The 26,230-nt window shown below is 43.5% G+C and overlaps 1 protein-coding gene across 1 annotated transcript in view; it reads right to left on the reverse strand.

Annotated features, from left to right (window-relative positions):
- The window catches only part of bsna (bassoon presynaptic cytomatrix protein a), a 154,867-nt gene that overhangs the window by 614 nt on the left and 128,023 nt on the right, over positions 1–26,230 (reverse strand). Inside the window, exons 5-14 of the mRNA XM_040153420.1 lie at positions 20,623–26,007; positions 18,984–19,154; positions 18,116–18,372; positions 16,328–17,264; positions 10,212–12,720; positions 8,779–9,279; positions 6,749–7,077; positions 3,631–3,724; positions 2,099–2,230; positions 1,466–1,521 (exon numbers count right to left, since the gene is read on the reverse strand). Coding sequence (XP_040009354.1) covers positions 1,481–1,521; positions 2,099–2,230; positions 3,631–3,724; positions 6,749–7,077; positions 8,779–9,279; positions 10,212–12,720; positions 16,328–17,264; positions 18,116–18,372; positions 18,984–19,154; positions 20,623–26,007 — 10,356 coding nt within the window. The 3' untranslated portion in view covers positions 1,466–1,480. The remainder of the gene's footprint in view (positions 1–1,465; positions 1,522–2,098; positions 2,231–3,630; positions 3,725–6,748; positions 7,078–8,778; positions 9,280–10,211; positions 12,721–16,327; positions 17,265–18,115; positions 18,373–18,983; positions 19,155–20,622; positions 26,008–26,230) is intronic.

Raw genomic sequence — 26,230 nt, forward strand, 5'->3', positions numbered from 1 at the left:
ATTATTGGATGCATCGCCATGAAATTTTTTCAAGACATTCATAGAGAATGAATCCTAAATGGTTATCCCTTGACTTTCCCTACACATCAGAATGATCTTTGTGGTTTTTAGTGAAATACCTCACCAGCTCATGGATGGATTGTAATCAAATTTGGCTTCATTGCCTTCAGGATGAATTGTGATCACGTTGGTGATCCCTTCATTCTTCCTCTAGCTCCATCATTAGTCAATACTTTGATGTATGACTGCAAAACTAATCACATTCCCATCAGCCTTAGCTGTAGTTTGTGTTTAGCGCTATTTCGCAAATGTTAGCACGCTAAAACACTAAACAGCATTTAGGTCAAAGCCCTGCTGCTGTGCCTAAGGACAGCCACACAGCTGATAGCATGGCTGTATACTATAGGTATGGTTCATTGTTTTGGAACTTCAGAACATCAAAAATTAAGACTTGAATGATTTTGCTTTCAAGTTGCAAGTCTTTACGAAGTTCAGTCTCAAGTAAATCAAATCTCAAAGCAGTTAACAGTCTCAAGTCCACAGCTCTGGGCGTGTGTACATTATTCTTTATGTACCCTCAACTTGACGCCCCTACACCACTGTAACGTGTTTTGAGCTGTGGTAACTTGCTATGTGACAACACATTCTGTTTGAGGCAGACTGTGTGTCATTGTAGGAATACGTTGTTATTGTCAGCGTTAAATTTTTATCCTGCACATCTAAAGCAGCCGGAGAAACAAAACGAAACGGAGACAGCGAATAAAACACACAAACAAGCAGACATAGACACACTGCTTTAGGGACACACTGCCTGTTCTGAGTAAACAACTTAGTGGCCCACTCTCTGCTCCAGACAAGAGTTGACACACAACTTGCTGTAGCTATCTTTTAACATACCTGTAGACTTTGAAGTGGCAGCATCTCAGACATGTATTTTTATACCTAATGTCTGAGATGCACTTGTTCACTAAACTAAAGAACAAATATTTCCAGTTTCTATTTGTACATGAATCATTTACCAAAAATACGGCTGCTGTCTGATGACTGTATCTTCTGAGAAGCAGAAACGTGGTCTTTGTCTTTGTGCCTTTTCAGATGTACAGTCATGCTCTTGGCTCCATTTTTTAAACTCTATTATGACTTTTATTCATGAGATCAATGCACTCTACATAAAAGACCTGCGTGGAGTCCGTAAATAACAAACACAACCTTCAAGTCTGGTAAAAACAAGAAGATAAATTAAAATGAGATGACTTGCAAACTGCTCCTTTCAAACTGCTTGAGGAAAGCAGGTTTGAATGTAAGAACCTCTGCTACAAACTTTTCTGTTAAATAAATCACCCCCCAGTTCCCTATTCTGTTTTCAAGTGCTGCTTCTTTTACGACTGATCTGTATCCCGCAGGTCCGACTTTGCACATGACTTTATGAGATACACAGGAAAAAGGGACAAAAGAGAATCCATACCTTAATCTTAGCACCTCAGAAGAAAGAGGTGAACTTCTTGCCAAAACCGGAGATAGCTGGGGGAAAGTGGACAAGAAAATCAAAGTCATTTGTTTGCATTCCCAATGATCAGGTTGTTGAATTTTGACAGGGAAGTACATGCAAGACACTGTAGGATGAAGGCATTTCATTTTTTTTCCAGTTTGGTTGATGTGTATGTTTTAATACAGAGATTAACTTGTAATACAGTGACACTGTAATGTTCATGTTATTCCATGGGTAATCGTTTTGTGTCTCTTTATAGTCCTTCGTAATTATTTTGTTGTTTTACGCTTTGTTTCTCTTTGTAGTTGTTTGATTGACTTTCCAATGAGAAATGCTGACAGTAACGTCAAACAGCGGTCCACAGGGTCCCGTGAGCCCTTGGGCCCCCTAGAACTGTGCCCGGTAGTCCCGTTCAGTAATCTATCAATGGGTCATTATTTAGGTCAAGTAATGAAGTAAGGTACATATCTAGTTAGAGAATAACCTTTCTCTCCAGCAATTATTACACTAGTAACATGGTGATTCATAATAGAAATAGTTGCTACTTTTCAACAAGACTGATGCCCAGATAACTTGTGTGCTGTGCTGTATGTGATTTGTATGTTGTACCTTCTCCCAGTTTGCCGGCCTGCTCAGCGGCTCCTCCAGGCAGGATCTTGGACAACATGCTGTCTCCCTCCATGCCAGGCTGACCTGCTGCTGCACTGCCGATGCCTCCTGGCCGAGGAGCTGCCTTGGAGCCTGGACAGGAAAGCAGAGAGGAAGACGGAGGGGCGAGAGGAGATGAGGAGTCAGTATCTGTGCAGCTTTAATTCAGTGGCATATGACAGTGTACATATTTTTTCTTTTTCTACAATGATAGAATTTTTCTATGATTCTCTGATGATCATGGCTGTTGTGCGTTTTCAATGCAGGTTCCAAAACCTACTTGTAAATGAAACAGCATGGGCAGTAGAAAAAATGTTTCCCTATTTACTCGCTAGGTCTCCTCTGTTTAGATCAACGTAGGCTTCCTGTGTTTAGTTGCCAGATTGTCTGCACAGATGTGCTGTTGTAACCCTCCAGTCATACGGGTCTTACGGGCTCCTCTCCTTCTGCTGTCCAAATAACTAACTTACTAACTAAAAGTCCTCAGTGGCAGACCGACTACCTACAACAAGCAAACCTACCCTAAACAGCTGACTGCACGACGGACTGACTGAGTTACCTAAAAGACTGCTTACCTTTTGATGTTCGTCACTGTGCAACCCACTTGCCAGAAAGAAAAATGATATTGGACAACTCTGCAAAACCCCATTAAATGCTTTTTAGAATGTTTTTAAAATTATTCTTAAAAAAATCTAAACTAGTGTCAGCACTTATGGCTTATTATTGGATAGCTAAGTTTCGGTGCAGAAACATTCATTAGGTATTTCATTTAGCTTGCGACAAAACGCACGTTTTTTTGGGGCCCATCCAGCTGAAACTCCAATAACACACCCAATAACTGGCAACCACAGCACAGCTAAGCAACTGAAAAACACTTTGTTTTAGGCCATGGAAAGATGTAGGACTGCAACTAATGATTGTTTTTTATTATGATCTAACAATAATCTAACAATTCCTTTCTCAATTGATCAATTAATTTCAGTTGATAAAATGTCAGAATAATCAAATTCCTAATCTGACATGTTCAGATATGTCAGACATATATTAAAATATATTCAGCATTTGTTTTGCCCTACAAATGCTCCAACACTGAAAGGGGTTCCGTTTACTATCAAGGAAGAATCGGACAAATCTTCATATTTCAGTGGTAGGAACCAGTGAAATAAATAAGAACCTTTGCGCTTTACCACCTACTTACATACAAGCCGACTGCCTACCTACTCAACAAATTAACTAAATTACTAAATTCCAAATTAACTAACTGTCCAACTCACTACGTAGTGACTTGGCCCTCTCAGGCTGATCAGGTGCCATGAAGTGAAACCCCGCCTGTGTGTTTTCCTCTGTGGGATTATCTGCAGATTAATCCCAGATTAGATGAGACAGCACACATCGGTTACATAACACAGACACAGTGGGCTGCAGCTGGCAAGACGTGGGAGTGCTGGGAGTCCATGTTATGTGTGTGTGGGTGTGTGATGAGTAAACTGTACCTATGCCTGTGAGTGGGGGCTGGGCGGCTTTTGAAGCCATGACAGGCGCTGCCTTTGCCCCAATAGCTGTTGCCGGAGGCGTGTCGATTTTTGCCTGCAGAAAAAGAGGGAGAGAGAGAGAGTATGAGAAGGAAACAGCGGGAGCGTAAAAAGTCGTGTAAAGCTCATCATTTGGAAACACAAACATGTCAGTATTTACCCTCTTTTCACAGTAAAACATTGGTGATTGAAGACAGTGGAGGAGGACTGGTGCTCATATATTCACAAAGCTGGTGAAGGATGGGAATGAGAGGGCTATGGGTTCATGAGAGTTAGACAGTGAGAGATAAAGAGAGAAAGAAAACAGAGATGAGAGATGGAGAGACAGAGAGAAGATAACCGAGAAAGCCGCTCGCCTTTTGTGTTGCGTTGTGACAGCTTACTGAATGGTATGAATGTTGACTGACTGAATGATGAGTGTCAGCAGCGTCAACACAGTCAACTGTCAATCTAAGGATTCATGCTGAAGAGAGATCAGTCATCCTCCTCTCCTTCCACAAACAGCAGCTGCTGGAGGTCCAATCTGAATTTTACAATTTAAGAACCATGGTTGATCAGATTTGCGTTGTTTCTTCGCCACAGTATCGTTTAAACTTGTGGGAAACATCTCAGATCAGGGGCCAAATATTTCACCTCTGCAGTCAGACTGTCTCGACGGCCCTCATCCAGTTAGTTGAAATGGGCCATTAGACAAGTGCACTACTCATTCAATACGTGAACTATCACTAATCATACAAAAACATTTGAGACACAGTATATTTAAATGTAAGCTCAAAACATATAAGCCAACATTTCAGCCCTGCATTTGCTGATTTTCTATTGTCCTTAATTATTCCTTTGTTGGCAGAATTTTGTCTTTGGCTTAAGACAATTTTCAACCACGCTGGAAAAGAAAGGTCCATTCTCTTAACATCTTTTACTTTACTTTTATTCCCTTATCTCGGTAGTGTAGATGTGAATATGGGAATTAACTTTTTTTATCGGAGACTTTCAATTTAAACCTTGCACTAGCCAACTGGCCAGCAACTCAACAAACTCTATCCTCTGATGGAGACCATCAGATGCAGTTAAAAGCTCAGGAAAAAAAGCTGCTGGGTGGACCCTGAGTCGAGCTTACTTTAAATGCTATTCCCAAGATCAAGAATGAACTTTCATGCACAAATGCTTGCATTATTCATTAGTTTTTGTACTGAAATCTGCTGTCGCTGTCAGTTAAATTTGCACTTAAGCTCTTTAAACTGTACCAACTGGAAGGAAAGGTGTTATATGAATAAACTGTAACTGATTTGGTTTTCCTGTATTACTACCCAGTAAACATTTACAACTGTTGCCACTGTACATGTCCCACATTTTCCCACGTCCTTGCCTTACCTCATCGCTTTCTCTGAGTGGACTGGTTTGGAAGTTTTGCTATCTGCTGAGTCGTTGTGAGCTGTCTGAAAGTTCTTGTGTTGCTGTGTTTTTCTCCAGCGCTGCCCTCATCATCTAAGCACTAAACTACAGTGGCTGCTGCTGCTGCACTAACGGGGAATGGCTTCGGGAAAGATGCAGACCAGACCTCTTCTGATACCCATCAGTATAACAGTTAATAAAATCTGAACACAGGAAATATGCCCCGTTTGTCTCATTTTTATGTTGTTTCTTTGTTTCTTCTGTTTTCTGTAAAGCGCTTCGTGTCACTCCTGTCCTACATAAACTGGAGTTGAGAGATGCTGGAATGATGCCAAATAATCACATGATATTCTGTCTCCCCACTGACTCTAGCTGCAGCAAAACAGAGGTGATACATTATGATGCACAATACAGCACACAGCATTTCATTATTTACAGCCACTTAATCAATGCTTTTAATTACACAATGGACCTAACATAAGAGTGTAAGTGAATGAGTTTGCAGAATGAATAATAATCATATGACAAATTCTATTTACTGTTTATGGCTTCCTGTCAGAGCTGTTCCACAGCAGAGCTTTCAGAATAATTTCCAAGACCAATTCCTGCATAATTTGATATCAGACTATAAGAATTATTCCAATTTGCTTTCCCACTGATAGTACAACAATGCAGCAATATGGAAATCATGAATGCCTTTCAGCAGTGAAAGCACGTTATGAATAATTTTGGGATATTCATAATAGGCATATATTTACTAGAGACAGAATGAATTCAGGAAGAGAATCATTTAACTATATGAATTTCCATGTTAAATGCCATAACGAGATTTTTAGGCTTCAATAGCAAATAGATTTAAATGGATTCATGAGTATGGAGTAAATGCAAGGTCGAACATATTTTTGCAGGGAGACATTTTGAGTGCCAATTTTGAGTGTCTAGCAGACGGTGAATCAGCTACACTGAGTTATCAGCTGCCTCTTTGTTAATCACAGTGTTAGATAAGGCTTGCCAGCAGGGGCACAGCACAATTTAAATAAACCAATTACACTGGGAGGAGATGGACCAACTCTTATATCCAGGATCATGGAGGAACACAGGAGGATGAGGGAAAGTGAGTGCTGAGGGTGGAGACTGGCTGAAAACTAGGTTTTTCACATCAAGATCATAAAGTATGGAAAGACAGTTTTGTCATGATCATGAAATACTTCTTTTGTGACCTCAAGAAACAAAGAAAACAAGCCTGAAAGTAATGTTTTCTCCACAAAAAACAAAATTAAAAGGACCCTCTTGGCATCCATAGAGAGCAACGGGTGTGTGAAAGAAATACAGTACAACAGCATTATCTGTGGCACATTAGATCTTCGAGACAACATCACTAATAGAGGAGGTATATACCACACTCCTCTTGTTTCACATCAATCACAAGACTAGGCAATGATGTGAAAAATAATCTATTGTAGATCTGATCTGAATATATTTTCAGATATGCCACTGGACTGCACTTTAACGGTGCTGATAGATATGTGTTTTTATTTTTGTTCAAATTTATGAAATAACCTCCTCCTTTGTGTCATTATCATACAGTCCTTTTATCACAAGGAAAAAAAAAAAAAAGCTGAAAATACTGTCAACATCCTAATTTTCTATTTCTTTCTAAAAACCCGTCTTCCCTATCTGTACCCACCATGGTAACCGGTGTGGTTCCTGCCGGACCTGTCTGCCTGGCCTGCCCCATGGGTCCACCTGCTGGTCCCATCTGCCCTGGCTTGGCTTGGCCTTGCCCCATGCTCATGCCTTGACCCTGGGTTGGGGTCTGCTGCTGAGGGCCAGTGGTCGCTACGGCACCCGGCTGCCCTGGCCTGGCCGCCGATGTCTGGGCTTGTTGTTGGAGCTGGGCCCTCTGTCCTGGACCCCCATCTGTCTGGGAACCTGGACCGCCCTGCCGCCCTGATCCTGTAGGCCCGCCAGCGGGCCCCTGAGCCCGAGCAGAGCTGCTGCCAGACCTGGAGGATGCTAAATGGAGGAAGGAATGGTAGAATTTCATTTTATTATTTTATCTTTATGCATTGTTCCAAAATTGTCTCATCTTACAACAAGAACTAGAAAAATGTAAAACAAAGAAACAAGTATTCAGACCCTTTACTCAGTACTTAGTTTTAGAACCTATGGCAGTGATTACAGCTTCGAGTCTTCTTGGGTATGACGCGACAAGCTTTGCACACCTGGATTTGCGATTTTCTGCTATCCTTTTCCTGGAGATCCTTTCAGGCTCTGTCAGGTTTGATGGCGACCGGCTGTGGTACTACTACAATAAATTAGCAAAAAATTCTAAAGCTCTGTTTTCCCTTTGTCATTATGGGGTACTGAGTGTAGATTAATGAGGCAAAACATATACATGTACAATAAAACATAATGGAATATTAGCAGTACGCTGAACCCTGCAGCCTTATCGTACACGAAGAGTTCCTAGATAAAAAACCTCAATTGATGAACTGCAGTCTATAAGGTCTGAATTATCCAATCAGATTATTTCCGCCCCAAGAATATGTCTGTCTCTGAGAAGATTCTGCTTTTGTAAAATTAAAACGCCAATCTACTGATTAAGGAACTATAGTATTTCATTTTATAGTAAGATTTTCTTATTATTATATTGGCATTAAAGTTTTTATTATATTGCATACAATAGCAATTCACAAGACAAGCAAGGGTGAAAGTGAGAATGACATGCAACAAATGTTGTGAGCAAAGATCAAACCAGCGATTTAATGAGTTCACTGCTAAGAACACAGCCACAGCGGTGCCAAGGGAGAAAACATTTCCTTTGAGAAGTTACGCTTGATATAATTAATTAAAATCTGCTGATCCCTGAGGGGACAGTTAAACGTAAAAGAGCATAAAACAACAAGGGATATAAAATATTTCTGCCTGAGACCTAAATAAGAAATTCACAGGGATCTTATCCAAGGATCACAACTTATTATTGCTCCAGTAATAAGTTGAGGGCCTACCACAGTTTAGGAAACTTAGTTTAAGTGGAAGACATTTATAGAATATCACCTCATTTATTCAGTATAGTTCATGGTGTTATTTATCCAAGCTGACTCAACAATGTATGCAGTGGTAAGTGAGTATATTAAGATTTAGCTCACTGATCAGTACAATTAGGTCAAATAAAAAGAAACAAAGTTGTTGTTTTTTTCAAAACTTTGGGATACAAGTACTGTGTAAATGTAAATTAGAAATATGCATGTTACTTGTCAGGCATATAATTTCTCTTAAATGAAGACATTTTGGCAACACTCCTCATTCTGGACAGGCGCCAGACCAGCTACACTGGGCAGAATCTTATTGAGGTCTAGTATTTTTCTAGTTATAAAATTGAATAAGCAAATGATTTTTGGATGATGTGTCTTTTACTACTTCTTCAATGTATTCAAAATGACATTATAATGTTTTATATATAATATTATACCTTTATTTCTAAGTCCTTAAAGAGATGCAAAGTCTGTTAAAAAAAAATACATCAATCGGTCAATTGATCAGTCAGCTGAATAATCAAACAAACAATCGGTTGGTTACATCTTTTTCTGCACTGTAATATCCTTTGACATTTACTTGAGATGAAGGACTATAAATATAGGTTAATGTCTACACTGCAAATGAATCCTGACGTAATGCTATTCGGTGTCAGTTGTAAAGGAGCCCTGTATGTACCTGATGGTTGGCCCTGCATGTCCACTGGCTGCTGGGACTTGCTGCGTGAGGACCGGTGTGGGTCCCCCTGTCTGGAGGAGCGCTGGCTATGGTGGTGCCCAGACGGATCCCGCGAGTAGTCTGAAGAGTGGTATCCCCCGGTCCTTGACTCACCACGTCTTCCTGAAGATGAAGATCGTCCTGAAGGGTCGTGTCTAATTGACGGGTCTTTGGGGTGCCCCTTAGATGACCTTGAGGACCTCGGCTCATCTGAATGACGTGACGAGGACGAGTGTCGACTAGAGCTGCCGTGGTGCCGGTGGTCACGGGATGAAGAGTGTCGCCCTCCATGGCCATACTCATCCTGGGGCCACAGGTCCTCCTCAGGAGGCTCATCATAATCATGGTAGGTGTGTTTGACACCGTGCCGGCTCCTCCCAGATGAGTGGCTACCGCCGTAGTGTCGAGAGCTGGAGCGTGGCTTCTCAAACCAGTCAGTTTCTTCCTGGCCCAGATGGTAGGCTTTGGAAACCGAGAGCAGATCACAGTCAATCTCCATGTCGTTTGGAGACAGCGGCATGCAGGCTGAGAGAAGGAAGGAGGCAGGAAGAAGAAGACCGACAGCATGCAAAATAAAAGAATAGAAGGGAGAAGACAGAAAGAAAGGCAAAAAATAAAAGTAGAAGTTTTACATCCATGCAGAATACACTTCACTTCGCCTTCACACATTACAAAACAATACAAACAGGATAAAACAAACACTGCAAAACTGCCCCTTTTGGCAGCTGTTTTAGTGCGCAGATTTTACTGATTCAAATTTAAAGCCAGTGACAAGGAAGAAAATTTATGCTGCACAAACATATTTTAAACAACTGCCCTGCAAAGAGCAATTTTCTTCCTTTTACATTATTGATGCTGTTAGTATGGTTTAATTATTGCATTAAGACAATAATACTGGCCCTATTTGAAAAATGAAGCTTACATCTAGAACTGATTGGGAGAGACTTTTTTGCAGTGTAGACAAAGAATTAATAAATCAAAACACATGTAAACAAAACATCAATGCCAAAGACATAATTAAAGATGAAACCCTGTAAAGAAAAAACAATGCATCTGTGTCGTGCAAAGAAGACCTTTCAAGTGAATCAGAGTGTAGCGAACGAAGAAAACGACCACGCCGAAGAACCATGCGAGTATTGAACAGACAGACGACTGGACGGACAGGCGGAAGAACGGACAGGCAGGCAGACAGACAGACAGCAGTCCACTGATAAGAGAGCTCCAGGTGATTCAGGAAGAAGAAAAAATCAGCATGCAACGGCTATCTCTGTCTCTCTTTTTCTTTCTCTTTCTCTTTACTAAGCCTAGCCTCTGGGTGGGTGGGGGACGTTTAGATAAACGGTGGGCCTGTAGTAGGTAGTGAGACTGTGTGGGCATTCAGCTCCCACAATTACCTTCGCTGTCTGACACAGCGCAATGATAATCGTCTATAATGTATGTATCATCCGATTTGTAGACATGCGTCCGGGGAAGGTCCCGTATGTGGTCTTGTACGTCTGGTAGCGAGTGGCTGGAACCATAATGGCCATAATAGTAATGATATCTACTGCTGCGACTGTCGTACGGGTCGGGACCTAAGCTTGATGATCGGCCAGAACCCATGAACCTCCCCAGGGGACTGAGTGGACTCTCCTCTTCAGAGTACTGCCGGGTTGGGTGGCGCCCCTGGCTGTAGCCAGATCGGTAGGAGCGATCGTCCCTCTCGTAGGATCGGCTGCGATACCCAGGGTAGTCCCTGGCTGAAATCTTGTCCATGCCGTAGCCAGTGGAACGGGAGCGGCCGGTGGAGGTATAGTAAATCCGATCGTCCTCCTCCACCATCGAACCATAGTATTGACTACCATGAGTGGTGCCACTGCCGCCCTCGTAAGTACTCCTCTTAAAGCCGTAATCCTCGATCAGTTGACGCCCTCGAATGTGGGAGGAGGGGTAAGCCCCACCTGTAGCTGACGAATAGGAGGCCAGGTCTGCCTCCACATCCCGAGCCTCCTCGATGGGGGAAAACTTGGAGATTTTTTGCTCCATACTCCCAAGTTTCCTGTGCTTGCTGCGCTTGGAGGACATAACAGCAGGAGCCAGAAGGCTTCTGGAGGACTGTGAAGATTTCTGTACCCCGGAGCGGATGCTGCCATGTTTGTAGTCGTAGTCATAGTAATAGGGGGATCCCCCACCCATGCTAGCGCTCACGCTGCTGCTGCTGCCCCCTAGAGGTCCGTGCCTGTAGCTGCTCTTACCCCTGCCGTGGTGGTCGTACAGCTCTTCCTGCAACGCTGCTTCCTCTTCGGGTGCCCTGCCGTACGAGGAGCTGCCAGTTCCCCCACGCGCTGTGCTGCCAATGGTGCTGCTGTGGCCATGGATGTCACTCGGGTAACGCCCACTGCCGCCATGATGCATCATGTCCACTGTCGTCGTGCCCAGCCCGTCTTTTGCCGTCAGCTCGCTTACGTCGTCAATCATCATGTAGTTCCTTGGGATGTTTTGCTCTAAGCCAGGAGCCCCGTACATTCCATCTGCTGTGCTGTAGGTTGAAGGACTGTCTACAGAGTGCCCATAAGCATTGGAAACTGTAGAAGTGTACTGTCCGTAAGAGCTGGCTGTTGTGGTGGTGTAGCCATAAGTATTAGCAGTGGTTGTGGTATACTGGCCATATGAACTAGCTGATGTTGAAGTATACTGCCCATAAGTGCTGGGTGGTATGTTAGAGTACCCACTGTAGCTGCTGGACACTGGTGCTGAGCCATAGGGCCCATAGGAGCTTGCCATAGTTGTCGTTCCAGTGTACTGACCATAAGAGGGGGCTGCACTGGAATAGCTAGCATCCTGGACAGTGGTGGTGACCACAACCGTGGGGTTGCTGATCGTCTCATAGTTGGTGGGCATCTTGTGCTCCAGATCGGCTAGCGAAGTCTGCCTGGGTCTTCCAGGATGGACTGTCAGGATATCGGCTTGGGGCTGCCCAGGGTATGGGGTGGCCTGGCTGGGGTAGGAGGACACAGCGCTGGGATAAGGTGAGCTGTGGGTGGGGTATGGGGGCTGACCGGGTGGTGCAGGCCCGAAACCTGTATGCCCCGGCTGGGGCTGAGGCTGAGGTGCAGCTGGTAACCCCATGTCTGTCTGGGGGTATGGGGGCTGAGTTTGGGGGTAGGTGTGGGAAGGATAGGAGGGTTGAGATTGATAAGAAGGTCCTGGAGGGGGGATGTGGCTCTGGAGGGGCGTAGGCTGTGGCAGTGCCTGGGACTGAGACACTGTTGGATAAGGAGGCTGGTTGAATGTGGAAGACTGGTATGGCACACTTGATTGCTGAGTTGGTGCTGCCGCTTGGCTCGGGGGGTACTGACAGGAGAGGAAGGACGAGGTGGGTGGGTACTGGGCTGCTGTGCTGAGATCACTGCTGAATTGGCTGAGAGGGGCGGTGCTTGGCCTCGTTGTCAGTAGCCCATTGGTCTCATGTGATGCAGCTGCAGCTGCTAAACGGAGGTTATTCAACTCACTATCAGACATATAGTCCCTTGTGTCCCCCATACACCTCAGGTAGGCAATATCCCTCCTCTCCCTCTCCTTGACCAGTGTCTCTTTCCTTTGGTGGATTCCCAGCTCTAGGTATCTCAGTTTAGCATCAATCTCTTTCTCTTCCTCCTCCAGTTCAGCTTGCTGCTTTCTCAGCTTAGTCGACTCTTGCTCCACGGCCTTCAGCTCGTGGGTGAGGTCTTTGAGGAGGCTGGCTTTAGCGGCCAGACCAGACCGGGAGCTGGGCTTGAGGCTGGGCACGGAGGGCAGGTAGACCTGTTGAAGGGCGGGTGTCATCATGGGCAGATGAGCTGATGTAGTAGTCTCCTCTGGAGGAGGGCTGGGCAGAGTTCGCTTGACCTTACGGAGCAGTGAGCTCTGCTGTAGTGCTGCCAGCTGGAGAGAGAGAGAGACGGGGGGGGGGGGGGTGGAAGAGCAGACAAAGAAGCATGGCAAGAAAGAAATTGGAGAGGTAAAAAAGAAGAACAGAGGAGTGTAGAAAGTGATTGATTTGATGAAAGTGAGCAAGTTAAATGGAGAGGGATGGGAGTTGGGAAAATGGTAGATGGTAGGGTGAGGAAAAGTGCAGAGAGATAAGATATTTGTGGAAACCAAATGAAAATGGAAGATGGACAGTGATCATGGGAGGGCAAGAGACAAAAGATGTGGTTGAATACAGAAGGAGACAGGATTAAGGAGAGTGAAAGATGAAGAGAGAAAAAGTGGACAAAGAAAGGGGAAGACAGAGAGGGACAACAGGAGAGGGAGAAAAGTAGCGTAGAAAGGAGTGAGGAGGGGTAAAGAGGAATGTAGGGAACAGATAAGGTGAAAGAGGAAATAAAAATGAGAATAAAAGAAAGAGGTAGAAAAAAAAATGTGGTAGAGGGAGATTGATAAAGAGGGATAACAGCAGGGGGACGAGGTGAATAGAACAGGAGGAAAAGGAGAGAGGGAAAACTCAAAAAGAGAAAAAGGTCAAAGAACAGAAGAAACAAGGCAAGGACGCAACAACAGGGATATACAAGGGAGACAAAGGAAACACATATAGACACAGAGACAAGGACAACAGGAAACAGATGTGGAATTTGTGTTAGAAGACATACAAAAACATTACAACTAGTGCAAACTGTGGTGTAATCTTCCGTTAATCAAGTAAATCTACTGCAAATAGCTTAAATCATTTGGAAAATTTTCATTGAGTTGTTGCTTTAAGGATTTTGTGATTCACTGGTTCACATTTTAAACACAACTCTCAGCCCCATAATATTAAATACGTAGTATATTTTTACACACATAATACTTTATACAATGCAATACAATTTTATATTTTGAGTAAAATATTTATATAATTAGAATTTTTTTAAGGCTGTGTTCACTGCACTAAGATTTGTGGTAAGACTGTCAAGGAAAACATCTCTTTGCAGCTATGGATTAGGGTTTTGGCAGCATGAATTTATGGTCAATATATAGTACATGCTTTTGAGTTGGTATGGATCCAAAAGCATAAGGAATGTTTCCAAGCCCTTGTTGAATACACGTCTTGATGAATTTATGCTTATCTGGAGAGAAAAATGGCATCCAACTGCTCAGGCAGGTATACACAACGAAGCACCCACAGAGGTTGTTTTGTCCATTTTAGTTAAGTTGAATTAGTTTTCTTGTCTTTGCAAATGACTTATGGATTTGCTTCTGATAGGCTCAAGCTCATTCCAAAGTGTTATTGTGCGCTTTTAAACTTTAAATTTCTAGATCAAACCTATTTCACCAGGTGTTTGTAAGCCTCAAAGAAAACATACGTAAAGAACAAAAGAATTTTACTATATCTGACTATTATTTTAGCTGTATATTTTCACACAGTACGGAGCTAATAAAATACTGAATATGAGTCAGTGTTTTCCTGTGGCTAATCAATATCATGTTTATAATCAATATCATCAATATCATCACTGTGTCTTCCATTCCCCCATCAAATATGTTTTAAAAGTATTTAGAATTTTTAAATAGATCACAAAGTGTGTCGTGTTGTTTATCATGCCTGTCTCTGTGTGGAGGTGGCAACATTAAAAAAAAAAAATAGGAACATATTAATCATATAATCCCAACATATGGGCAGTGAAAACATGCTCCTGATACTTCAAATCTGTACTAACAAAGGGGTTATTCATCCCAGCATTCAGATAAATACAATGACTCAATATTGATGAGGGAAGGCAGACCATTCTAAAGAAAATACATTTTAATAAATCCTTAAGTCATTTCACAGGCGTGTTTCAAAGTACTCAGATTGGTTTCATTTATCTTGCTGTATGCTGCTGACACTTTAGAGTGATTTGACAATGCAGTACCTAATGATATGTTTACTCCTGAATTACTGGAGGACACTTATTGATCTAGTGACTCAAATCCAATGCATATGCAATGCATCTTACATCATCTGCACTTGTAAAACAGAGTCTTCAAAAAATCTGATTAATATACAGAAAATCTCTTTGTCACACCTGACTGCAGAGAACGAAGCCTTGCAGTCAGGGCACAAAGGATGCCTGAGGAAAGAAAGCTGACTGAGTCAGTATCACCTTTTAAATCTATTCTTAAAACATACTTTCATTGGAAAGACTTTTTGAAGCTTGATTTAACTTGATTTGTCTCTTTACTTGTTTTATTACTGGAGGGATTTCTGATATTACTGGTGTTGGTTTTATGTGATAATCGTGGTCAAGTTACTGTCTTTTACTACCTATAAGTTTCATTATATTACATTTTATATTTGATTTTATAATGTTTTAATGTAATAAGTTTAGGTGTGTGCTTGTCTGAGGTACTCTGTAACTTCGGTTTTGCACTATAAAAGAAGATTGTTACTATTATTATCATTATTAAATATATATATATAATTTATCATTTAATTTCTCTACTAATATGATCTTTATTAAATAATCTTAAGAATGAAAAGTTTTTCTCCAAAACATGTTCCCTGTGAGAGCAGTGAAACATGAACCCTGTAATAAAGGTAAAGCATATAGTTGTCATTTTAAAGATTTATTGCTCCTGCTTTGTAAGTAACGGAGCCGATAATGACACTAAAGTGGTTATTAATGCACAAAATTACTTGGGTTTTTTCCATTGCGCCGTAATCCAACATAAGTATTTTATAGATGCACATATCACAGTTAAACAGACATTAATTATGCAAATTTGTACCAGAGAGAACGTCAGACAACAGGAATGAATCTACAGGAAGTAAAATTAACAGGCAGAAATATTCACTATCTGCCTAGTTTAGTCATCAAATTGAGTTAGATTGTTGGCGAGCTGTTGAACACCTTTCTTCAAAAGAGGTTTCTACAATAAAGACCCAAGAAAGCTCAGCAGTGGATTCCACCTTGCATTTCAATTTCATGGGCATTATAGTTTCATAAGAGTAGATGTCACTTGTTTCAAATTGGGGATGGGGTACACTTGATAAAGTGTGTATACCCTAAACGACGTAGAAAACAAAACAGTCATAACATCTGAAAAATCCACAATGATGGGAGTCAGTCATCATAGCATTCATATAAAACCTTACTAGCACTCCCAAAATAAAAACAGATGCAACATGGAGCAATGAAAAAAGGGGGAAAAAAAACGATCAAACTCTTATCTACAGCTGCAATTAATGACTGTTTGAGTTGAAGCTGGAGCCACCATGTCCAATAAACAGTTTGTTATTTTGTTTTATTTTGTCCTTCTATATGGGTTTATCAAATGTACATTGTTGACTTTGAGCCCTGAAGAAGAAATGACTGAATGAATCTATGAATGGCGTTTGCTCTATCTAGCTGATATAATGCATCATTTTGCTGTTAAAATTTGCTTTCTTGAGCAATCCTGATCTCCACTGCTTAGCTGTCTTATCTCCATTGCACTCTGAATCAATTTTAAATTACTTCATTCTCTATATTTCTAATGTTATCTTGTCTTTCAATGTATGCTAATATCAGCATGGTTTGAGTGACTTTACCTGGCTCTGCAGTGCTTGTTGTTGATACAGGGACAGCCTGGCCTTAGTATGCTCGTCTGTGGTGGGGCTGAGGGGCTTAGGGTCTGACATTGACCTTTGGGTGGTCTTGATGGGTCGGGGCACAGACGGGTGTCGCTGTGGGGACTCGGCTGTGTAGGACTTCTGCTGAGGTGTGACATGGGCCTTGTTCAGCCGCTCACTGGACAGAGAAGTCTCCAGCAGGCGGTGAGGGGACACCGGGGACACAGGAGAGTAGAGGACTTGTGGAGATTTGGGGGCTGTCTGCTGCTGCCGGATGATGCTGGAGATGGACTCGTTGTGGAGGTGGTTGTGAGGCTGGTAGTTGATGTCGAGCGGGTCAGGGCGGCGTCGCTCAAACTTGGCTGCGTTTGCTGCAATGTGCTGCTGCTGGCGCTGCTGGGTCATAAGGTCGGCAGAACTGGATTGTTGTGTTCCAGTACTGGTGGAGGACGAATATGGACTGATTGTGGTTGGTACACTGAGCTGTGGAGCTACAACACCTTGTGACTGGGCTTCTGGATCAGTCTGGCATGCTAGAGACTGTCCTTTTTGGGTTCGCTCAGGTCCGGAGATGTAGTGCACAATCTCTACTTTATTTGGGTCTGGCACCGTCACATGGATGGCTGGGGAGACCCTTCCTAGGTGCTCCACTTCTGTCTGGCAAGACATTTCCCTGATGGTCTGGACAGCGATACTGGAAGACACCATCTTGGGTGTGTCAGTTTTTGTGTCGGAAGCTGCACTCGCTGTGGTGGCAGTGCTGCTGCCAGCGGCATTTGAGTCGGAGTGCCGGGAGAAACGGGAACGTCTCCGGCGGACCGGGTGTTCCGTCTCAGCCTTGTCGTCGTCGTCATCTGTCTGGACGGAGCAGTCAACGCTGCGGCCGCGCCTCCTGGTGCGATGACGCATCATGTACCTGGTGATAAAGAGAAGAGGAGAAGATAAAAAGCAAGGGAACAAAATAATAACGCTTTATACTACTGCCTGCAGATTACATTTCTATTTTTTTGTGCACACAGGATACCCAAAATAGTGTATAAAATTCATAAATATATGGGTGGTACAATAGCATTGTTACTAAGTGACAAAACACAGAGGACAAACAAGGACTGTAGAAAAAATGGGGTAACAATACTGGCATACCAAGGAACCTTTTTTAGGTAGTTATGGTATAATTTGGTCATACTGAGGGTAAGAAAAAAAGGAAGCTTTAGTAAAATTACCCCATATGAACAAAAACACTACAAAGTAATTTTCACCCTGAATTATAAAGTGTTAATGTAGAAACACAAAAATGTATCCTCAGACAACAGGCCTGAGTTTGAACATCTACCAGCACTGGATGTAATCTCATATTACTGTGTTGGACAATGCTATTTGCCTTGGAACTCTCTGAAATGTGAGATCTTCATGTGAAATTGTGAAATTGTTTATAAATTATCCATAAAGTCTGCCTTTACATCTCAGCTTGTGTCTTGATTTTTTAATTGCAGAAAAATGTGAGGGAAAGAAAAACACTATGAATGTAATCCTTGCCTAAACTCACACACACTCACCTACATTTACAGGGGTGTAAATGTAGGTGAGTGTGTATATATACCTGTATGGGCTCCGAACATATACAAGTATCTGCTCACTCTCTCATTCCATTCATCAACCATACACACACACACACGCACGCACGCGCACACACACACACACACACACACACACACACACACACACACACACACACACACACACACACACACACACACACATATTTACCTCTCCTCCCCATCTTCATCATCTGTCTGCACACAGCTGTCCACAATCCTGCGGGGGGAGCCATAGAACACCACACCATCACCATCCAAGCCGTCCCTGCTCAGCCTGGTCATGGAGCTGTGTTTCCTCATGTTATTCCTCGTCTCCATGTGCTCCTCCTGGTTCCTCAGACAAATCTCTGACGAGGAGTTGGGGAGGGAACGGGAGCCCGTCTGAGATTCGATGTAGGGGTGCAGGGGCTGACCATTTACATCCAGCTGTAGAAAAAAGGATTGTTTTAAGGTTGTTAGGTATTGAAAGCCCCCCCCCCCCATTGTTACAGTTGAGAATAAAAAAGCTTTGCGAACCTCATATCACCTAGAGTCTACATTTCGGTACAATCATAGATGTCCACTGATGAACTGGCTGAATGCAGACATACATGCAAATATAATGAGTTGTAACATAAGAAGTCAATTCAGTTAACAGTTAAACTGATATATTTTTAAAAAAGCACAATAAATCTTTTGTGCACTGAATTTCATACATCATGCACAAATGATTTTACAGACCCAAAATTTGCTTTGCCAGCCCAATTATTTCATAAATTGTCAGAAATTGTGATAATATACTGTAAAAAAAAGGGAAGTGTCCGATAGGAAATGGCAAAAAAAATTCTACCAGGATAGGTAGGTGTGTAGGTAGGTTTCAGGCTGGGTATAAATAAATTACTAATAGCTTCTCGTAGCATGCTTCTTCTGTATTTTCACACTCTCTGTACCCTAAAATTTTCTGCCACTGCTGCCTGATCGCTGAAGGCTTCAACATCAATGCCAGAGGATGTCACAATACTTATAAGCCATATACCAGAGTCCTTTACTCCCCTCACCTGGATGCTCTGAGCTGCAGCAACTGTTTTCTGTCTCTTTTGCTCCTCAAGCTGCTGCTGGAGCTGCTGCTGTAAAGACTGGATCTGGTCTAGCTGGGACTTCTGCTGGGCCAACTGCTCCCTCTGGAGAACAAGTTGTTTCTCGCGTTCTTGTTGCTGCTGCTGTATAACCTAAAAATTGTAGGTGGAAAGGGGAAGAGGAAGAAGTACACATGGCCACATACAAAGAGAGAAAGGTCAAGAAAGAAGAGCAAAGAGAAGCATGGTACAAGAGAGGGTGAGAGGTATAGGGTTGATAGGAGAAGAAATTATCAAACAAGAAAAAATAAAAGGATGGGAAAAAGACAAGATGAGAAAACAATGAGATAAACAGAGAGACAGCAAAGACAGAGGACAAGGTTGTTGACTTTTGGACATCTGGTTGTATACAAGATGATCAAATTTTTAAAAATGCAAACCAAAGCACAAGACTCCTGAAACTGAATGTGACATGAAGTTATTCTTGTGCTGATGGATTAGTTTTGAAAATGGTTCCAAGTTAGTCAAACCTATATATATTGCAAAAAAATTAGAATGGAAGCGCAACATGAATGAAATGCAGAATGTGCTGGCAATTGCGGTTAACAATCATATAATGCTCATAAGAAAATATTTAATGAATTTTCTGTCTTGCATAAATGACAGGCTGGTGCAAAGAAGGAGTTAGGGATTTTGCCTATACTGTAGGTTATGAGAGGCATATTAAGCATTCCATCTCTAGTTCATTCTCATTAAGGAAGGCTTCCACACCTGTTTAACAGAGTTAACTTGAAAGATTTTCAACTGCTTGTTCTATCAAAAAAGAAGAAAATTGTTAAGTTAGCCCTTCTGTTAAATGTTACAACATCTCCACAAGACTATTAGGATCTTAGAAAAGCAATTAATTCAAATGTTTACTTGCTATATATTAAATGTTTACAACATAATGTTATCCATTTTTCTTTTGCATATAAATTAAACCAACAAAAGGAACATGAAACCACTTTACGAACTAAATTTGAGCATCATGAGTTTCTATCATAACACAGGCATGTTTATGCACACTTAATTCACAGGAAACGCCCAGTAAAATACACAACATAGCATGCAGATTTTAGGACTCTACTTTTGTAACTCAGGCTCTGTGCAAACATGTATTTGAACCAAAAAGTCATCAATCATCATAGCATTAGCATTTTCTCTCATAACAGAATTTTAACATCATCTTCTAAAGGGATATTTAAGGGTTTCACTGACAAAAAGCCTCCAATAAAATTGTCACAATTTTTTTGCATGTACTTTTTTGAGGAATTGATAGTAGACATGCACTGAAAGACATGCATATACTGTATATTTTATATAGAATTTGTTAGTTTTTCTATTATTTTTGGAATAATGCATCTTGCAGAGCAAATCCAAACACTGGAACGATGAACAAAAGCAATTTAAATAACACAAAAGGATAACAACTCAATAAGGCACAACACAAGTAACACCACCACAGAAAAAGAAAAACAGCAAAACACAGTCCAATATCCAATGCAAAATAAAACAACCACAAAACATTAAACAAAAAACCAACTATCAAGCTCTCCATTTGGCCTCCTGTTTCTCCCTCTACCTGTTCCTTGATGTTCTGCAGCTCCTGTAACTCTCTCTGCACCAGCATCTGCTCCTTCTCCCTGTGCAGCTTCAGCTCTATCCTTTCCCGTTCCAGCTCCTCCTGCAGGCGCAGTTGCCGGAGTTTCTCCAGCTCCACGCGCTCCCTCTCCATCTGCAGGAGCTGCTCCTGCTGCCGATGTAGCCTCTCTGCCTCGGTTTCACCCTCCTTGTGTATGGCACCTGGTGGAGGAAAGGGAGGAAGACCCCCTGGAATGGGTAAGCCACTAGAAGGGGCAGAGGGGCCTACTGGAGGTTGAGTGTAGCCGTGGGTGTGTGAAGGACCTGAGGGTGGATAGGCATGGGCAGCTGGAGGAGGCTGTTGTGGCTGCTGAGCAGTTGTCACTTGTTGTTGTTGACTGTTTAGGTGTGCCTGGGACAGGTTTATTGGCTGCTGTTGTGGCTCTGTTGGTATGACAACTGTTCCTCCTACTGAGGTTTCCTCTGCTGACGAGGAGGTCAATGTGGCACCTTTACCAAGGTAAACTGGTTCATCCTGGACTATAGAGCTAGTAGTTGTCATGGAAACAGATACTGGGGCCCCTACTGGTGCTGAAGTTGTTGCAGCAGCAGAAGTAGTGGCAGTGGTTGATGTTGTTTGGAGAAGACCTGGTGCTGGGTATCGGACTGGAGCTTGTCCAGATAATGGCATTCTGGGGCTCATTGGTAGTCTGCTAAGACTCGATAGGGGCACAGGTGTCATGTTGGCAGAGGGGTATGGCCTATAGACCCCCCTTGGTAGTGGGCGAAGAACAGAGGCAGGTTGGGTTGTGATGGGAAGTGTAGAAGCGATGGGGGTCTGAATGGTGGAGTAGATCATCCCATCAGAGGACCTAATAGCAGCAGGGTACATGGCTCTGAGACTGGCCTGCCTGGCATTGATAAGGTTGGTTAGTGCTTGACTGTGGGAGATTGGCTTCCCATCTAGCCCGAAGAGGATGTTTTGTCTCATGCCAAGACCCGCTGCAAGTCTGGAGGTCCCAGGCCCAATGCCTCTCCCCAAAGTGCCAAACTGCATCAAGTCTGGATTGCTTCCATACCGATCCATGGAATTGAGTGCTGCACACATCCGGCTGATTTCCCTGGCAGTTGTAGCACTGTACTGAGCCAAATTAGCTTCTTGGAAGCTGGCAATGTCCCGAGCAGAGTAGCCGTAGTCTGAACTGATGTTAGACAAGGAATTATATCTCCTTATAGGCAGTGTTTGGACTGTGATGTCTCCTCCATGACGTAAATCTGTATAGGAGCCATACTGCATCCCCATATATCCTCCATAACTCTGTTTAATAGCAGTTAGATCCATGGCAAGTTCTCCTGAGGCTTGGAGTTGTGGTTCCAGTTTAGGATGGTAGGACTGTAGCCCAGCTTCAGCTAGGTTTGTATCAGACATTGAAGGCTGGAGCCTACCAGGGAAAGGTAATGTGTATGCCTTCCGTCCATCCACTGGATACTCATGATACCTTCCAGGTTGTCCTTCTTGGTCAGACTCGTAGGTGAGAGGTGGGGCAGATGGAGGCCTTATGCCCTCTTTCTCAGAAGCACCAACACAGCTTCCGCCAAATGGAAGTCGGTAAACAACATCACAGCAAGCTGGTTGGCTTTCAGGTTTAATTTGGCCACCTGTCTGATCCATAGCATCCTGTCCTTCTTCTACCTGCACTAGCTGAGTCACTGCCCTGGCCTGTTCTGGACCTCCGTCCATCTGTACTACCATGCTATGTGGTGATTTACCTCCTGACATAAAACCAGGAGGACTGGGCTTCCCTTTCAGTTCAATGGGACCAGTGCCATACAGCTCAGGGTTAATGACTGGTGATACAACACTGACCACAGCTGAGGCAGTGCTAGTCTGGCTGACTAGCAAGTCTTTTTTAAGTAAAGGTGAGATCTGGCCAGTAAGGTTGTACCTGGCCAAAGCAGATGCCTGCTGCTGCTGCTGTTGCATCTGATGGTGCTGCTGCAACTGCTGTTCAAGGAGCTCTTGTTGCTTCTGTAGCTTCTCTTGTTGTTTTTGTAGCTCTCTCTGTTGGATACTGAGGTCTTCCAGTTTGGCATCAATTTTTGGTATTGATGGGTCAGTTGGAGGTGAAGTTTGTGGTTTGTTCTGTGAAAGACACACAGCCGAACCCATGCCCTGACCAAGATCCACTCGGTTTTGGTGTGGGTCACCATAGACTGTTGGCTGTTTGGGCTGGGTCATGAACATTGAGGCAGCCACAGTGACACTCACAGTGGTTGGTGTGGTGGTCTCCTGGGTGTTCAGGTTCATAATCAGTGGCTGTACAATCGTTGAATGTCTGCTGCCCTCTGATCCACCATGGTATTTCCTGCTTTCAGTGGCCAACGATGTGAGATCCATTCCTTGGTCAGTCATGATTATAGGAGTGGGTTTGGTGACTGTTCTGAGATCCACAACACTTCCACCTTGGATCATATGGCCCTGCTCTACCCTAGAAGTGCCTGGGACTGTAGATATTCGACAGAGGGAAATGTTATCCATTGACATGGACCCTCTGCTGTAAGTGCTGGCTGTGGTAACCATACTTGTTCCCACATTTACCTTCTCCACTCTTTGTGTGCGGTAGAAGCTGTGTGTAGGGGACTGTTGGTAAGGTGGTGTGTCTGGAGGGCTGCCACATGGGGAGTAAGTATCAAATGTTGATTGGCGGCTAAATCGGGTAGGTGAAGACAGAGGAGAAGTAGCAGTGTTGACTGTCATTGGCCTAGCTGGGCTTGGAGGTGGGGAGTAAGGGGCATCCTGGGAAGACTGCTGTCGATACAGCCGTGGGGAAACTGATCGATGTGATGTTTGGGTTCCCTGAGCCATCACTGGAGATGTGGGCCCAGAGCCAGCTGACTCCATTCGCAATGCTGAACTGAAAGTCTGTGTGGAGAACTCAGCTGTAGCCCTTCTGGAAGGTGATCGGGTGGGACTCTGTGGTGGTGGTGATGGAGAAAGAGGAGGACTGGTGCTCCTGTAATAAGTAGTATACTTGGGAGAACGTGGCTCAATTATTCTTTCAGTAGAAGATGTTGAACTGTCTCGCACTTGGACACCCCTGGTCTCCCCCACCCTTCTGGTGATCACTTCTCTTTGACTGTAGGCTTGGGTAATCTCTGCAATCTTGCTGCATACACTTGAGACTGTAGCTGAGGATGTGGCAGGACTTCCTGTGTGTCGGCCATATATTCCAGACTGAGTAGACGTCAAAGTGTGACTTGAACTAGTCTGAGAAATAGTTACTGCATCTCTGGCATAAACTCCATAAGCTGCAATAGTGGTGGCAGCCACTGCTGGGGTTATTCCATTTTTTCCTGCTTGGCTTTTGATCCTGTCTTTATGTCCATCCTTTGCAGAGAAGTGCTGTGTTACTCGGACATCAGGGATCCTTCCTCCAGTCTCAGCAAAGGAGACAGGAGCTGAGATCTGCGTGGGGCTGGTGCCTGGAGTCAAGAGAGCATTGCTTTGCTCCAGTAGCTTAGCAAAAGCTGAGCCTGTGTCTAGGAGCTGTTTGTCTGGGTAGGTGCTCTCAATCTCAATCTCTACTTGCTCATCAGTGGCCTGCTGCATCTTGGTGATGTTCTGAGATGTTTGTCGAATCTCCTCATAAATATCTGTTTCTGTCTCTGCTGCCTCATTTTCATATCCTGTTTGATCTTGTTCATATTCATACTCATCATCATAACCTTGTCCATTAATGTCCTCCTCGTAGTACTGCCCATGCCTTCCATGTTGTTGCTGCTGTTGCTGCTGTTGTTTCTGTTGTTTTTGAAGCATCTCTGCCTTCCTCATCATCTCCTCATAAACTTCCTCAGCACTCTTTAGTGGTTTGGAAATTGAGGATGGTGCTGTGGTGGTTGTTGTAGTTGATGATTTCTCTATTGGTGAGTAGAGAGACATAAAGGTAGGCAGGTTGTACTCGCTGCCTGACTTGTAAAGTTTGGACTCGTATCCCTCAGCCTCTGAGTCCAGACTCTGAGGGGAATATTCAGAAGCAGAGGAACGATGCAGCTCTTCCATTTCTGCAGCTTGTCTCAGCTCTTCTGTTGGAGAAGCATCTTCAATGGGTGATAGATTGCTAGGTGGTGTCTTGGACCTCTCTCTGCGCCTCTGAGCCCTCAGCTCTTCCTTATCCCGCTTGGTCTTTCGTGCTGTGCTCCTTATTCTCTGTTGTTCTACCTCCCTCATCTTCTCCTGCTCTCTTAGAAGTTCTTCTTCCTCTCTCAATTCGTCCTCTTCTGAAGAGTCTTCAATGGTTGGAAGGAGAGGCCCGTGGGAGCGGTGGCGTGCTTTCCTTTGCTGCTTGGCCTCTTCCAGTCTTTGCCTCCTGCTGGGGCTACTGTCACTGTCCTCCTCCATTGATGAGATGGAAGTAGGAGACTGGCCAGAGCCATATGAGGATGAAGTGGGTGGCAGAGTGGAGGAGTAGTCACCCCGAGAGCGCTCCTCAGGAGATCCCGTTAGGCTCTCCATCTCTAGCTCTGGTTCCCTATCAAGGCTCAGATCATTTTCATTGCTCAGCTCCATGTCTCGGCTGTAGCTATTGGTGTTATTGAGTTCGATGGTTTTGAAGCGCCTAAGGCCTCCTTGTGATGCCATCAAATCTTCCTCACCCTCCTCCACTGAGCTCTTATAAACATCAGTAGAGCTCTTAGTTTCCTCCTCAAAACTGCTGGAGTGGTGCTGAAGGCGTCTCTTCTCTTTCCCTGAGTCAGAGATGATATGCTTATGGTGGCTTTTCTTGGGTTTCTGGTAGCCATATCCTTCATCTTCCTCATCTTCCTCTTCCTCCATCTCTTCCTCCTCCTCCTCTTCCTCATTTTCTTCGTCTGCACTCATCTCCATTATTTGTCTCCTCATGAACTCCTCATCAGTCATCTCTGTGGGCTCTGCCTCTTTTTCCTTCGTTTTCTTCTCCTTCTTTTCCTCCTTTCCTTCCTTTCGTTTACCCTCCCAGTCTCCTCCATCTTCTTCTTCTTCCATTATATCCTCTAGTTCCTCGTCAGAGTCGTATGCATCTGGTGGGATTGACAGAGAGCGTGGGCGCTGCTTCCCTCTGTCATCCAAATCTCTATCTCTGTGCTTCCTTCCCCTTCTATCTACCTTCTCCTCAGAGAGGCTCTTCTCCAGCAAAGGCCTCATGGAGCTTTCTAGCTTGGTGATTTCAGAAGGGCTTGGTGGGGAGCCCCGCCCACTGATTCCCCTCTCACTCAACTTCATCTCCTCTTCCTGGATTAGACCTGTAATTTCACTGTGGGAGCTGGAGATGCCATCAGAGGAGTAGCCAGTGTCACTGAGACTTTGAGGGCTGCGTGACAAGTCATGGGTGCTGTTGTTTTTTGTGTCCTAAAGAGATTAAAAGAAAGAAATAAAATGCATTAGATTTGGGGAGGCCAGGGTTTTTAATTTCAGGCAGTTTATGCAAAATATGAGAATGCATTGATGCTGAATAAGCACATCAGTATGCATACAGTTTAAGCCCACACTAATTTAGATTCTAATTTTTAGATATGAAATTGATTATTTCTGTCTAATTTTAATATTCATCGATGAACAAATGCAAGTAAAT

Source organism: Xiphias gladius, chromosome 18, assembly GCF_016859285.1.
Source record: "Xiphias gladius isolate SHS-SW01 ecotype Sanya breed wild chromosome 18, ASM1685928v1, whole genome shotgun sequence".
NCBI classification, from domain to species: domain Eukaryota; kingdom Metazoa; phylum Chordata; class Actinopteri; order Istiophoriformes; family Xiphiidae; genus Xiphias; species Xiphias gladius.